This window comes from Athalia rosae, chromosome 3 (assembly GCF_917208135.1).
Source record: "Athalia rosae chromosome 3, iyAthRosa1.1, whole genome shotgun sequence".
Taxonomy (NCBI): Eukaryota; Metazoa; Arthropoda; class Insecta; order Hymenoptera; family Athaliidae; genus Athalia; species Athalia rosae.
Window position 1 is genome coordinate 16,670,051 of NC_064028.1, and position 15,275 is coordinate 16,685,325.

The window sequence follows — 15,275 nt, forward strand, 5'->3', positions numbered from 1 at the left end:
TTCTAGAATGACCTCACTCACCACTTCATCCAAACATCCAAAACAACATGGCGCCGGCTACGGAGGGATTGATGGACTTCGAGAAAGAGATTTTTACGAAGATCAGCAAGAATGAAATCGCCGAGCTCAAAACATTGCTCGTTGCTAACAAAATTAAAATTGATTTCGTTGATGAAAATGGGATGACACCGCTCCAGCATGCCTGCTATAAAGGCAACAAAGAAATCGTTCAGATGCTTCTAGATCAGGTAGGTTAAGTGTTATGTTACTATTTTACGTTCATTGTAGGCACCACGATCATTATTATTTAATTACCGGTATAGCGTCAACACTCTCTCTGACTAAAAACATTGAAATACTCTAAACAAAATTATTTCATTTTTCACTAGTTACAATTTTTTTTCGACAAAAAGCATACGAATATTGCCAAAGTGCAATTAATCAGTTTAAAATATGCGATTAGTTATCGACTATTCAGATTGGTATAATAAATGAAGTATTTGGTTTTATTCTATCTCTATTTTGTTCTCAGGGTGCAGATGTGAATTCTTCACAACATGAGCATGCCTACACAGCCCTGCACTTTGCTGCATTGAGTGGGAATGCGGACCTCTGTCATTTGTTGATGTCTCACGGAGCACGTTTGACTGTAACTAACAGTGTTGGGCGTACCCCAGCTCAGATGGCGGCATTTGTCGGAAACCATGATTGCGTCGCTACAATCAATAATTTTATACCAAAAGCTGACATTGACTACTATATCACACCACAAGGGCTCCAAACGGAACCTATGCTCCCTCCGCACCTCGCTGACTCTTTCCACAAATTCATTATGCAGGTCAATGTTCACCCTGTCAGAGTTGCGTTGAATCTACAAAGATGTCCTGGTTTACTTGAAAATTTGAACAAGGTAAGGTAATTTATTTTGCTCGTCTTTCATATCCTATGCCAAATGAATCATAACTGTTATCATTATTGTTGTTATTGGTATTATTATTATTATTGGTGTTGATATTTCAGGTGCAAAAAGTACTGGAAGCAATGCGCCATAAGGAAATGAGACGAGGAATTGAGACGAATGAGGTAATGGCTTTTAAGTATCACTACCTAAGTTGCGTAACAGCTGAAGTAGCAAAATGCCAGAAGCGACAGGAGGCAATGAAAGCAGAAAAATCGGAAAAAGATAAAAATAGTGAAGACGGCGAGGAGAAAAAGTCTGATCCCGTTGAGTTGCTAGTCAGAAAATTCTTGAAGTGTAACAAGAGCGAGGGTAATCCTGAATACCAAGAAGCTTTCTTGCGGGAAACAGTGCGAGAATTTCCTTTCAGAGAAAGCACGATCTTCCGTCAAATGGTAGCTACTCTTGCAAGCACCGATCCTCCATCTGCAGTATCGGTTGTATCAGCTGCAATTAATGGACAAAGAGGTTTTTCCGATAATCTCCAGATCTGTGTAACCTGTGGGGAAGAAAAGGCTACCAAAAAATGCAGTAAGTGCAAGGCAGTTCAGTATTGCGATCGAGAATGTCAAAGACTACACTGGTTCATGCATAAAAAATCTTGTGCTAGGTTGGGACAAAGTTCTAGCATTAAATTAACAGATGTTGATCGGGCTCAGGTAGCTAACGCGGTTAGTTCGAGACTTCAAAACTTGGCTGTTAATTAATTATGTCGAATGACACGAGTTTTTTTTTTTTTTTGAAAGCCATATTACCAGCAATCTAACGTCGGATGCTCTATATTTATTGAATATAAACAAAAATGACCAATTTAGTTAAATGTAAATAAATCTTCCAATAGCTATATCACGTGATATATCACAAATAGACATGTACGTGTCAAAACAATCGGCATACCAGGAAGCTACTATGGTGTTACGTTACACCACGTAATGTAATAAATGATCATTGACCTTGCGATTTATGTTTCTTATAGTGTAGAGTCAACTCCACGTTTTTATTATTTTATTCAAACGGCTCGAGCATCCCGCCATTCTTATAATTGTCAATGTGTACGTGTGTACTTAGACTATTTCTCGTAGTTTTTCGACGTTGTTTTTTGTGATTACCTTTTATAGTGCATAATTTTCAATAAAATGTGTATATGTGTACATATAACACGTTCGTTACGTTATTTCCGTCGTGAAATAGCCTCCGTTGTAATGAACGTGCCTGACATACAGCAATAACGATATCAAATCTATCCAAAGATACGACGAATAATCTCCATAGCAATATAATAATTAACAGCTAGAGTAGCAAGTTATCATTTACATGACAGAAATTTCTCAGTATTTTCCATTTCAATGATTTTCCTGAATCATCGATAATTTATCGTCTCGACACTTGTTTGAAAATGTTTCTTCCTCGGTTTCTCCTTAGCAAAAATGTGTAGCTGAAAATTTTTATTTAACAAATAAAACCTGTCTCATAATCGGTTTCATTTATTCCAATCAATTATTACATGATTATAACAAATGTCGATACAAATTAATGAAAATATAAATATATATATACATAGATAATAATATGCATGAATGAATACGTATCTACCTGAAATTTTCTAGTCCCGCAAATAGAACTGTACGGTGATGGACGGCCAGCTAATTTTAAATAACGTTCGCTACTGAAATATAAGACTGTGTCGTGTGGGATAAGGTTTCGCAGTTGCGAAATAAATAACGTTAAGTGACATCATTGAGTGAAAGTCTGTAAAGATCGATTACTTCTGGATATTACATCGGCAAATCAAAGAAAAGCTCGACTTAGCGAATTTGCATCTGTTGACCCAGAGACAAGAGCTATAACGAAAAATAATGATAAAACAAATAATAATTGTAACACGCGCAAGGGTCACTCTGTGGAGCGTATAGCGGTATTCACTCGTTATTGCGTATGCAGAGTTTTTCCTTGATGCACTTCGAATAACAAACAGCCTCACCTTATGCAGACTTTCAAGTCCGGAATATAACGGACCCCTGGGGTTCGTTAAATAAATATCAAATCGATCGCTCCGCGTACAGAACGAATAACACTTTTTCATACGAATAAAAATATCCACGCTGTCTTCTCATTTCGCAACAGCAAACGTTATTTCCTCTTAAATAAGTTGAGTCAGACGATTTCTCTTAAATTACACACTACTTACAATGGTAAATGAATAATGTGCAGTCTCAGAAGACCTTCTAAGCCTTTAATCTCCTCATTCTTCTAACGTTCAAACGCAACATCTCTCATCTCCTCTTCCCTGTCCATGTCTAGGACAGTAAGGAGGATTAACACTCGACAAGCAAAATGACCCTCTCACAGTCCCTGGCGTGTGATGTCCCATCACCAAACTATTCCCGCTCCTCTGAGTTATCCTGGGCCCGGCTGGACACCTCCTTGAACAAGGTTCCGCCATCAGATTTGTGTCACCATCGACGCTATGGGCCATGTAACAAACGACCCAAACGTGACTGCAGAGTTGTTCGTTGCTTCTGTTCTCACAGAAGGGTTGAAGTTTCCCTCCGTTAACGCAAAAATCAACGTGGCCAACTCGTCCCATTTCCCCATAGTATCCAGCGTTGGTATGTATCACTTCCACAAAGTCAGCATCCCCACTGTCCAGTCTATTGACGAACCCTGGTCTGACCAAAGGACGCGCGGGATCAAGTCCAACGATACGATGAAGTCGGAAGAACAGGTAATTAGCCATAACTCCACAAATATGAGCACCCAATGAATGCCCAACACACGTCGTTCTGTGGATTTCAAGCCCCAGATTCCTAAGGGTGGTCAACATTCCCGCGAGGCACTTTGCCACCGGTCGAAGGTTCGCCACTGCAGCGGGGTAGCAGGGCGCCGATGAAAGGACGCTCCAATCAACCATGAAGACATTGTAGCTCCCATTTCGTAGGTAAGCATCCCTCAGGACCGCGATGGGCAGGGTATCATCTCCCCCTGCGTAACCATGGATAACAAACACGTTTTCGTTTCTCGGTTCGTAAGGGCCATTACGCAGCCAATCTGACTGGTCAATTTCGAGTTTCCTTTTAGGCTGTCCAGGAGTATAAAGGAAAACGTGGACATCTGGGTCTGGACAGAGATCCCTTTCGTTGCCTCTTCTCCAGGTACAATCGTTTTTGTCGTATTCCGCCGCCGCGCCGCTGTTAATCGCATCCTGGATCGGACCCTTAGCTGCCAAAGCGTCCTGGGCCAAGGGCAGAATAGCGGCGAGAAAAACTGTATAATGCACTCGCATTTCGATTCGTTAGAATTTTAAAGAGCTCTTCGTGCCGCAGCAGTTTGATGACTAAGTGCGAGGACAGCAATTACTTCGATTTTAAACCCGAACGGGCTGCACCGTCCCGTTTTGCGGTACCGTTTGACCCCTTCCGCAACTTAAGTGCGACTTATACCTGTGTGACACATTTTTTCATGCACGTTCACGAATTTTACCGATAAGAATCGCTAGGTTCGCAAAATTTTCACGACTTCAAATACAGGGCACAGGTCATCTATTTGAAAAATAATCATTTATGGTTTTTGTTTTTTTTTCTATGAAACAGAGTAAATGCACGATAACGCAATGCTTGGATACAGAACTGTGTTATGGACTCTCGGAAGCTGCAGTATAAAGATTCCATGGAAAGTCTAATGGTATTGCGCTATAACTCCGAGCCAAATTCAATAACAGCAGAATCCGGTCACTTTCTAAGAAAGAGTTGAGGCGTAATTGCGTAATGTAAGATCTTGAAGTCACAACCCGAATAAAGCCACGGTTCAAGTAGTGATGATATCCGCGGATTCAATCTTTCCCAATATTCATTATTATTCGAACGCAGTTTCGAAACACGATGGTTATGCTTTGGACATCGGCATGGCATCTGTATTATCCCTCAATCAACTTAAACTGCAGAATCTGTTGTCACATGTTTTTAGCAGTCAGTGAAAGCGGAATGAAGATGAATTTTGTAAGATAATTCTTTTCACTTTGTTCATATATGTATGCATTTCTTAAAAAAATTCTTCTGTTGTAGATTTCAAACTTTTGCGGGATCCCAATCACTATTTTGCTTACATAATCAGTTTCCTCTCGCAAGATTTGTTGGTAGATTACTTTTTTTTTTTTTTTTTTTTGTTGTAGTTGACAATTATTTGAAAAGCGCACTTTTTGCGTTCCATGGGATAAATTCAATGCAGAACGGGGGAACAGAAAAATGGATGAAAAAGCGCACTTGAAAAAAAAATGCATACCGGGGAAAGTATTGTCGAATTTTTATGCACCTCTTGTTGTTGAAACAAACATTCATATAACGGAAGGTTTCGAAACGCAAGAAATTACAATACGAAATTTGTGAAACATGATAGTTTTTATTGTCAACTCAAAGTTGTAACATCTAAAAGGTACGAAATTGAATAACAATTGTAGTAACATTGACGAACTTATCTTCTTCTTTGTTTGCTAAATCTTCTCGGTAAATTCGTTACGGAGTAAGTGCCAACATAGACGACTTATGCTAACGTAATCATAGTCTATAAACAACTTTATACAGTAATAGGTACGACTCATTTAAAGTATAATCAGAATAATTAATCTAAATGTTTTTATATTACAATAATGAATAGAAACAACGAAATTAAATCATTACGTTCGTGGAACCCATATAGCAATACAAAACCAAGAAGAAGAGTTCATCAATTATTATTAGGTGTGCCTAGTTCGTTCATGGTTTTTTAAATATCGTTTTTGACCAAAACTAAGGCCACACTGTTGGCAAGTGAATGGCTTTTCCTCGGAGTGTATTCGTTTGTGTCTAGTTAAATCATTTTTAACGCCAAATCGTTTTCCACAAATTTCGCAAATATGATTTTTTTGGCCGGTATGGATAGTCAAATGTCCTAACATCTGTTGCTTCCAGCGAAAAGCTTTCGAACAATAAGAACATTTGTGAGGCAGTTCGTCGGTATGAGTTTTACTGTGAATATACAACGAAGCTTTGGTTTTGAAAGTTTTACCACATGATGCGCAACAATATGGCCTTTCTCCGGTATGAATTCTTCTATGATCTTCCATAGCTGCTTTCATTGCAAAACTTCTACCACACAAGTCACATGCATGTTGTTTAACTCCGCCGTGAACATGTTTCAAATGATAGTATAAGCTTCCGGTCTGCCCAAACTGCTTTCCACAAATATGACAAGTAAACCTTTTAGCATCGTTATGGGACTGCATATGTACATGGAAACTTTCCTGTCGTTGGAATTTTTTATTACACAGTTTGCAATCGTACATAGTCTTTGTTGTTGCTGTTTGGGCTTCCAACTTTGTAGATTCAGACTTTTCATTAGAACTTTTTGGCTCTGTTGGGAGTTCCAGAGACAATGGATTTTCATCCGTCATACTATCATATTTTTGATCAACGACTTCTTCATCAGATGTCTCGGTAACAACCAAAGTGTTGATAATGTTCGGTAAACTATGTCTTCCACTTGCCGCACTGTTAACATTTTCTTCAATAGTTATTGCGGGGATGATTCGTTTCTCTGATAACTGAGTCCCACTATTTAAATCCACAGGACTGCTACAACTTGTTCCATTGTCTAGAGATGTGAGGTCTAGCCACTGACTGTTCTCTACATTCTTCGGTAGCGTTTGTTCAAGGGGTTTGATCTCCTTTTGGTAATATTGTAGCAAAGCTTGATATGCCCTCCGAAAGTCGCTGAGTGATGGCAATCGAGGAAATTGAATATAATGCGTGAACCTGTAAGTAGAAGAAGCTCACAGAAAATTTAAATGGTGTACCCATGGAAATCTTTAATGAAGTGTAGATCTAAATTGAGAAAGTATAATTCATCAATATGATTATGGTTTCTTGAGTGAGAACTACTTAAGGTTATTCATTTTAAAAAAAATGTATCTAAAAATAATACTATGTTTTCATAACTCCATTTGTTAATCCCTGGATTATACCTATATCTTTTCATCTTCACGACACACTAGACTGACAGTATCCGTGTGGAGTAGAGGGTGTTTTCAGTTTAAAATGCGTAGCTTTATGTTTTCTCATATCTCCACGCTGTGCAAAACCACGACCGCATAAATCACAAAGATGAGGTTTCTCCCCAGTGTGAGTTCGTAGATGCAGAATTAAATTTGGCCTCCTGCGGAATTTCTTGGCACAATAATCACAGGGAAAAGGTCTATTATCGAAATGAACATCTTTATGCAGTTGCAACTGGCTTGTAGTTTTGAATGTTTGATTGCATATGTCACAGCCGTAGGGTCTCTCTCCTGTATGCACCCTCATGTGAGTTTTCATTTGTGTTTTCAAGGCAAATTTCTTATTGCATATAACGCATACAAATGCTTTAATTTTTTGATGAACCGCTCTCTCATGCATGTATAAACTGGACGTACGTTTAAATGCTCGGTTACAAGTTTTACAAACATAAGGCTGCTCATTACTGTGCCTGATCATGTGATGCCGCAGGCTAGATTTGTTGGGAAACACTTTGTCACAGGTTTCGCAAGATATTGATTTTTTAAGCACATGAACCTCTTTATTATGATTCCTGAGTAAGAGTTCTGTATCAAACCGGATTTCACAGTCTGGACAGTAAAAGGTATGTCGAAGAGTAATGTGAGCTTGAAGGCTTACTTCAGCAGCAAAGCCAGTGCCGCAAGTGGAACAAATGTAATTAGCTTCCCCAGTATGGGTTTCCAAATGTACTAGCAATTCTTCTTGCGAATCGTATTTGCTGTAGCATATCTGACAATCAAAATTATCCATACTAGATTGTAGAGATTGAGCAACTGCAGCGTGCAGTGCATCTTGACTTTCATATTCTTCTCCACACTCTCCATTATCGGACGAGTGACTTCTCACATGGGCGGAAAATTCGGAAAACATTAAATTGTAGAGATTGCAAGTATGGCATCCATACGCATATTCATCAGGATTGTCTGGTTTGATCAGTGGTATTGATAAAACGAACGAGTCCTTTTCACTCTCTTCATCATCCTGCTCTTTTTTATACATTACTGTAACATCTACAGTTTGCCCATGCATAATTTGTTCCTCCGTGCCAACAGATTGGTCAATAGTGTTGAGAAGAGATGCTGCTGTGATTTCCTCTTCGTCCAGCAAACACCTAGAACGATATAGGATCTTGAAGTAGAGCCGATGTCAGAATGTTCCAGTATCACAGGGTGAATATGATCTTTTATTATTAATTGTTCATTTATCTGTAATATGTCTCGTAAATTCATTGAGTTGATTTTTATTATGTATATATATTTAGCCCTACGTTTAGCTTTGGGAAACTTTCAGATGAGATCTAGGGTTGCTATACCAAATTCACGATTGACAAGGCGGTGGGGCCAATTTGGCTAGCATTAAAGAAGATTCCTCTTTATGACGAAGCATTATATGACTTTTCAAATATCGTTTTTGAGCAAATTTCATCCCACAGCTAGTGCAGGTAAACGGTTTGTTTTCTGAATGGATTACTTGATGGCGTGCTACCTCGCCTTTCACCGCAAATTGCCTTAAACAAATCTCACAAGAGTATTTTTTTACCCCTGTATGAGTGGTTATATGATTATTGAGTTTTTGTTTGGTAGGAAATCGTTTATCACATGACGGACATTCATGTGGCTTGTAATTGGTATGGATACGGTTGTGTATGTAAAGTGAATTCAGAGTTCGGAATGACTTTTTACATGGTTCACACTCGTACGGTCGCTCGCCCGAATGAATTCTTTGATGATCTTCTTTGGCTCCTTTATTAGCGAAAGGGCGAGCACAAATTTTACATCGATGTTTTTTTATTCTCTCGTGTACATCCCTGACATGCCTTCTCAGATCTTGCTTGATACGATACTGATTACCACAGAAAGTGCATTTGCATGGTCTGATTCCTATGTGGAGCCGATAATGACGTAAGAATCCTCGCTTTGTCATGATCACTTTCTTACACGTATCGCATTGCCATGCACAACGATTATTTGCAATCACCTGAGCCTTCTTCAATATCTCACTCTCTTCTTTATTTTCGATATATCCTTCATGCATGTAGATATGACGTCTCATAGCAAACTTTTTATCAAAAGTTTCGTTACATAAACTACATGTATACACTTTAGGTTGAGGTTCATCGACTTGCTCTGTCTTGTTAACATGTTCGAGAAGGTGATCTTTCAATTTCGAAATACTGGTGAAATTTTCATTGCACACAGAGCAAAGCAAGTTATTTTTTGTTCGCTTATTAGCTTCACCAACATCAGCAGCATGAGTTTTTTCATGCAGCTTAAAATCTTTCAACTCCCCACGGTATAAAGCTTTGCAATGAGGGCAGTAATGCACCGAATCTTTATGATCAGAGTTTAGATGGGTGAGAAGATCTGCCATTCCGTTGAAAGTTGCTTTGCATCGCCCACATTTGACACATGCTATTCTTTCTTCAGAAGAAGATTCTTCAATTTCTGCTTTAGATTTTTCTAACAGGCTTGCAGTATTCTCCTCTCCATGCAACCTGTAAACAAATATTCCGAGATCACGTTGGAGCATGAGCAGAATTAAGTTCATTTCTGGTAGTATTCTTGGGTAATCATTCTTGAGCAAAATATGAGCTGCACAAAATAAAGTTCTTCGATTCATATCACATTTTGATCCATATATCTTCCGTACACACGCATAGATGAAAACGTATTGTTCAATACAACTTAAACCTATGATTACTCCTTCATTCTTCATGCGTTGTATTAATAAGTCGAAGTATTCCTGCTACTTCAACAATGATTTTTAAACTAGAGATCATGTCAGATTATGTTTCTGTAGGAAGTGTTCTATCGAAAATACTTCTTCAATACGATCAATGAATCATTTATTCTGGTTGTAAATTATGATTTGCATTGTGATTAATCTTATTATGATTAACTAAATATCGTTTTTGTCTAAACGAAAGGCCGCAGTCGGTGCAGAGCCATGGCTTTTCTTCGAAATGCACCAATCGATGTCTCTTCAATTCGTACTTAATACGAAAATGACGATTACAAATATCACAGGCATGAGGTTTTTCTCCAGTATGTTTAGTGATGTGAATCACAAGCTGGGGTCTAGTTCGAAAGGCTTGATTACAGTAGTTACATTTGAATGGAAAAAAGTCTGTATGGGTACGGTTGTGAACAAACAGTGAGGCTTTTTGTTTAAACGATTTGCCGCAAGTCTTGCATACAAAGGGTCTCTCTCCGGTATGGATACGTCTATGATCTTGGACGTTTCGTTTAGTGGAAAACATTCTGCCGCATATATCACATGGGAAATTTTTTATGCCCGCATGAGTTTCACGTAGATGCCGGGCAAGACCTTGATTAACCCGAAACTGTCTTCCGCATAAGTGACAAGTATAAGGTCTTTCTCCCGTATGAATCCGAATATGCCATGAGAAGGTGTACGGAGAATAAAGGTTCTTTCCGCAATCCTTACAATGGTAGTAGACTTTACCATTGGCTTCAACTCGTGCTCGTTTTATCGCTTCCTTATCTATACTTCTGGGTTTTTTTACTTGCTTTTCATGTAATGCTTCTGGATGCACCTCTAGATTATGTGAGGCTAATACTTTTTTTTTATCCGCAGAATAGTTGCAATGCTTACAGGGATAAGATTTAACAGTATCAGTTTTCACTGTTTGATGCGAATCCCAGTCAGTCTCTGGTTCATTTGTTCCAACATCTTTGCTGGACTCTTCGTCTAATTCTTTGGCAAACTTTTTCACCGCTGTTGTTTCTTCTGTGGTAATTAATTGTGATTCTGCATGTTTTCGTCCACAGGATGCTACATGACGCTCGAAATGAAACTCTCTTTTGAATATTCTCTTGCACTTTTCACAGGAGTATGAATTTTTCGTATTTCTCTGATGAGATCGAGTTGACTTTTTTCTTTCAATGCGTATGGAGGCAGATTCTTGTTTGGAAGAAGTAATTAAACAAATGTCATTTAAATCAGACTCATGACTATTTTTTTCGGAAGTTGTTGGTTCAAATTTTGAACCATTAAGTTGATCCGATATTTCTAAAGGCAGAGGAATAATCTGCGGATTGTCATAGTCCACTTGATTAGATTTTGGCTGTTGGGAAGGATTTCTGGAGATAAGTTCCTTCCGAGCCAATCGAAACACCGCAAAGGATTTCGTTCTTGTTTGGTGAAACCTGGAAGCATAATAAATGCGGGATGTTTCAATAACTTTCCGTTCGACGCAGAATCGATGTAGAATGGAAAATACAGAGTCTGTACACTAGCAGTTTCGTAAAGTATCAAAATGCCTGCTCTTAATGTGATTGTTCAAATAACGTTTTTGCCGAAAGGCTAGACCACATCTGCTACAACTGAATGGTTTATCCTCAGAATGGATGAGCTTATGTCTTACAAGTTCCGATTTCACACGAAACCTTTTTGAGCATATTTCACAGCTATGATTCTTTTCCCCAGTATGTGTCGTAACATGCGCCAGCATTTCTTGCTTCCGTCGAAACTTTTTGTGGCAATAAGAACATGGATGCGGAAACTCGTTCGTGTGCCGTTTGCTATGTATATAAAGTGAAGCCTTCGATCTGAAGGTATTGCCACAAGACTTGCATAAGTACGGTCTTTCTCCTGTATGAGTCCGTCGATGATCTTCTCTCGTAGCTTTTGACGCAAATGATTTTCCACACATATCGCAAGAAAATTTCTTCACTTTAGCATGAACATCTTTCAAATGTCTAGACAAACCACCAGAATCACGAAATTGCTTAGCACAAATGTGGCAAGTGAAAGGACGTTCGTCTGTATGTATACGCATGTGTCTTTGGAATGAATCTTTCAGCTTGAAACATTTTCCACATTCATGGCATTGATAAGATTCCTGAGTACCTGAAAGTGGTTTTGGCACCTTGTTAATATCAGTCAACGTTTTTGTTGGAGGAACTTTTGGTGAGTCTTTACTTTCTGCTTCTTTTTTTGAAATATCTTTATCGTTTGATGGTGCTTGATCTGTTTGTGCTCTGATCAACTTTTTTGTCACTCCCTGACTATAATGACCACGACAATCTCGTTGTAACGTATTATCACTGAGACACAGTGGGTCAGATGTTATTGTGGGTTGATCAAAGGCAGAGTCTGTTACTGTGATCCAGATTGGTTCAGTATCATCTTCTTTAACATGATTTCCATTGATTTTCTGCTCTGATTTTTTGTATGGCTTCCAAAAAATACTCTGGATGTCTAGGAATGCTTTGAATGGCATCTGGATACTACTGGACCTGTAAAATAGTCAAAGCTTGACTCCAGATTTCGAATTTGTGAAGCGCTGAGGCAAGGAGGTGGGTGGTGCGCGTTCTTATCGGTGAGTGATTATCGTTCTTCCAATCCTTGAGTTAGATTTTGAATAATTTCGTGAAGTAGAATGTGGATCGGTTTGAGATTGGTTTCAAGTGGTAAATGTCAAAAAATATTAATCATTTACGTAATAGGTATAAGATGTTACATACATTCGATTCATTTTTAAAACTACATCTCTACTATTGCTAGAAAAATCAGCTCGAACTTCACATTTTGGGGATGCTTAGCGAACATAAATTCTTCTGAAATAGAATTCATAGTGAATATATGTCGCACTGGAACTGCCATTCAAAACATACCCAGCATCGGGAAACACTTGTTTTCCTCCATCTATCGACGATCAAATACATAACTGGTGCGCTTTGCTGTATAAGTATACGAATGTGAATCAGTTGGATTTCATAGATTGCCATCAAATAATTCTCATCCGCAATTGTGTTCATTTTTTTTCCTCTATACTACTTTCTAATCTTATGCCAGTATGCACATTCAGTAGCATTCGATGGGTGGATAATCTGGTGTTGACAAAGTATCTAGGACCCATAGAATGTTGATATTCTAGATATCATAAACAAAATAATAAACCTAGTTTCAAGAACCTGTGGCAAGCTTATACCCAAGGTCAAAATATTGTAATTGAAATGAGTCTCGAAAGCTGTTGTATGCTTTCGCTCCCGACCACCCACCTCTACAATGTCCCTCTATCCGATGAATTGAATCGAGATATCTATTTTCGATTAAGCTTCTGACTATTTCAATGTCTGATGAAAAATAGAACTGGCTCAAAAACGACAAAGCTGTTAGGCTAAAGTTCCAATCAGATTTGGAATATGTCATATGATTGTTATTCAGATGAAGATTGCACAGATAAATTTGAATCAGAACTCATTACAGACAAATAAGTGGAAATGCTTCAAGGTGGACAATAGGTTGGAGGAGCAAAGATTCAATGACAATAGTATGCTGCTACGCATACATAGATACGAATTTTAGATCCGTAGAGATGGCAGATTGATACATTCATTCCATGCCATGTGGTACAAATGCTAATGAATTTATGCATCGATGTAATCTCTATAGTTTTTTAGTACCCTTTAGCTGATTGTAAGTACCCATCAGGATGAAATTAGATCTATATGCCATGAGATACCCTTACAGTAATTATGAAACTTCATATTTTACCTTTCAGAATCATTGGTTTTAGACTCTTCATTAGATTCTCCTTTTACCCTCAGTCCCTCCGCTGGCTATAATTGAACAGATAATATTGATAAATTAGATCATTCATAAAGCAAGCTTATCAGTATAATCAAATAATCAGTTCTCATAGCTAATTTAGACTTGAACGAATATATTTCACTCTAATTATTTGGGTAAAGGTATATCCGAGGATGCACACAACATCTGAATCTAACAGACAAGTGACATTTTATGACAAATTGATATTTAATCTCACCATTTGTGTTTTAGTTATTTGATTTGAATCTGCCGATGGTGGAGCAGCACTTTTCTCATTCAATGAGTCTTCCAACGTAACAGTCTGCAAGATTATAAATCAGATTAGAAAAACTGGAAAATAAATTTCCTTATATAAATAATTGTAGATTTGTGACATTCATCCCACGCACCTGTTCTTTTTCTTGCAAGTCCTTTTTCATTTTCAGAAGACGTTGCTCGGCATCTATACAACTCTCAGTCAATTCGTGCCACGCCAATAATGTAGAAGCACAATGATAGCAAAGATGAGAAGGAAGACTGTCTTCTCTGGAAACCTAAAATTCAAAGAACGACGTCAAACATTGTCTTAAGGTTTTTACTCAGAGAATGATTACAATTGATTACTAATGCATTCGAATCAAGATGAAGATGAAATTTCAGTGCTCTCACAAAATATGAGAAGATGATTAAATTCGAAATAATGAAATAAGCAATAATGGTACCTGAATGGGTAAATATCTGTGTATCTTGCTACTGAGGTCATGTTCAAGGCCTTCTCCTTCAAAAATTGGGATTAAATGATCACTGGAATTGGCACATACTCGGCAGAGTTCATTCCAAGACTGATTCTGTTCTGTTGTATTAGCAGCTTCAAATTGCTTCCCCTCGGCAGCGTCTACCAGGTTAACTGGCTCTTCATGCACCTCAGTTATGACATAATATTTTTCACCCTGATTGCTGTTCTCTTCTTCTATATTATCTACTGCCTCTATCAACATTTCAGACTCGTCGCAAGCTGCTAGAATCTCCGATGATCCGGCCTCCATTTCATCTGACAACAACACAAGATTTGCTTTACGATTCGAAGGAAATTTAATTGATGCTTCAAAGGTAAAGACTCGATCAAAAGTTATATAAAACTAATTGTGGGTGAAAATAAGAATGCGGCTTCATATTGACATGCACATATCTTGCCGCCGTTCAGTGATGAGTAAACTTTGGCAATGTAAAGGCTCAATCGTTGATAGGTTACGAGGAATTCCATAATGTGATGAATTTGCAACTTGCTGCTTTTAAGCCAGCAAAGGTATCAATTGAACATTACTATTGACTTACAATCGTGAGGGATGCTGCTCATTATGCTTCGCCAATTCCTGAGCCAAGATAGTAATCAATCGTGACGGTGAGCATTAGTTTTTCCGTAAGTTTCCGATATGAAGGTTCTGTGCGATCAAAACTCTTAAGATTGCAGCGTTGGTGTATCAACACAATATCCATCTGCGTCTTACGTCGTGACAAGAAACTGGTTGTCGCTGATTTCCAATGACGCTCTGAAGCTGCTGTACCGACGTTTCGAGTTTCCTGTGTGAAAAAAATATTCTGAGGGGAAAATATACACATGGAAAAACTACGTTATTACTTCAACCCTCCGCAATACGATTGGTGCGCTCTTTAATGAATAATAAATTAACCAA

The 15,275-nt window shown here is 38.3% G+C and overlaps 3 protein-coding genes across 9 annotated transcripts; 1 reads left to right on the top strand and 2 right to left on the bottom strand.

Moving 5' to 3' along the window:
- Window positions 1-14: 14 nt before the first annotated feature.
- LOC105683428 (ankyrin repeat and MYND domain-containing protein 2) lies at window positions 15-2,116 on the top strand. The gene is made up of 3 exons (XM_012396009.3): window positions 15-248; window positions 533-910; window positions 1,021-2,116. Exons 1-3 carry the CDS (start codon window positions 48-50, stop codon window positions 1,663-1,665), a joined length of 1,224 nt encoding a protein of 407 aa, XP_012251432.1. The 5' UTR covers window positions 15-47; the 3' UTR covers window positions 1,666-2,116.
- Window positions 2,117-2,426: 310 nt separating this feature from the next.
- Window positions 2,427-5,186, bottom strand: LOC105683430 (phospholipase A1 member A-like). The gene has a single exon (XM_012396011.3). The coding sequence runs from the start codon at window positions 4,239-4,241 to the stop codon at window positions 3,216-3,218; it is 1,026 nt and encodes a 341-aa protein (XP_012251434.1). The 5' UTR covers window positions 4,242-5,186; the 3' UTR covers window positions 2,427-3,215.
- A 147-nt stretch (window positions 5,187-5,333) lies between these two features.
- Window positions 5,334-15,252, bottom strand: LOC105683355 (zinc finger protein ZFP2-like). 7 transcript variants are annotated; one of them, XM_020850884.2, is made up of 7 exons: window positions 14,917-15,244; window positions 14,304-14,632; window positions 13,992-14,135; window positions 13,820-13,903; window positions 13,546-13,610; window positions 6,954-8,134; window positions 6,603-6,744 (listed from the first exon to the last, which is right to left on the bottom strand). In XM_020850884.2, exons 1-6 carry the CDS (start codon window positions 14,936-14,938, stop codon window positions 6,970-6,972), a joined length of 1,809 nt encoding a protein of 602 aa, XP_020706543.2. In that variant the 5' UTR covers window positions 14,939-15,244; the 3' UTR covers window positions 6,603-6,744; window positions 6,954-6,969. The 7 variants fall into 7 exon arrangements, with proteins under 7 accessions (XP_020706544.2, XP_020706541.2, XP_020706543.2 ...); XM_048652679.1 differs by lacking the exon at window positions 6,603-6,744 and adding an exon at window positions 8,706-9,517 and having other exon boundaries at window positions 7,889-8,134; window positions 14,917-15,249; XM_020850885.2 differs by lacking the exon at window positions 6,954-8,134 and having other exon boundaries at window positions 5,334-6,744; window positions 14,917-15,232.
- Between the last annotated feature and the right edge of the window lie 23 nt (window positions 15,253-15,275).

Coding starts and splice junctions, on each gene's coding strand:
- LOC105683428 (XM_012396009.3), top strand. CDS start 48: ATGGCGCCGGCTACGGAGGGATTGATGGACTTCGAGAAAGAGATTTTT. Junction 249..532: donor TTCAGATGCTTCTAGATCAG/GTAGGTTAAGTG, acceptor TTTTGTTCTCAG/GGTGCAGATGTGAATTCTTC. Junction 911..1,020: donor TACTTGAAAATTTGAACAAG/GTAAGGTAATTT, acceptor TTGATATTTCAG/GTGCAAAAAGTACTGGAAGC.
- LOC105683430 (XM_012396011.3), bottom strand. CDS start 4,241: ATGCGAGTGCATTATACAGTTTTTCTCGCCGCTATTCTGCCCTTGGCC.
- LOC105683355 (XM_020850880.2), bottom strand. CDS start 14,938: ATGAGCAGCATCCCTCACGATT. Junction 14,633..14,916: donor GAGCAGCATCCCTCACGATT/GTAAGTCAATAG, acceptor TGTTGTTGTCAG/ATGAAATGGAGGCCGGATCA. Junction 13,904..13,991: donor ACTTGCAAGAAAAAGAACAG/GTGCGTGGGATG, acceptor ATAATCTTGCAG/ACTGTTACGTTGGAAGACTC.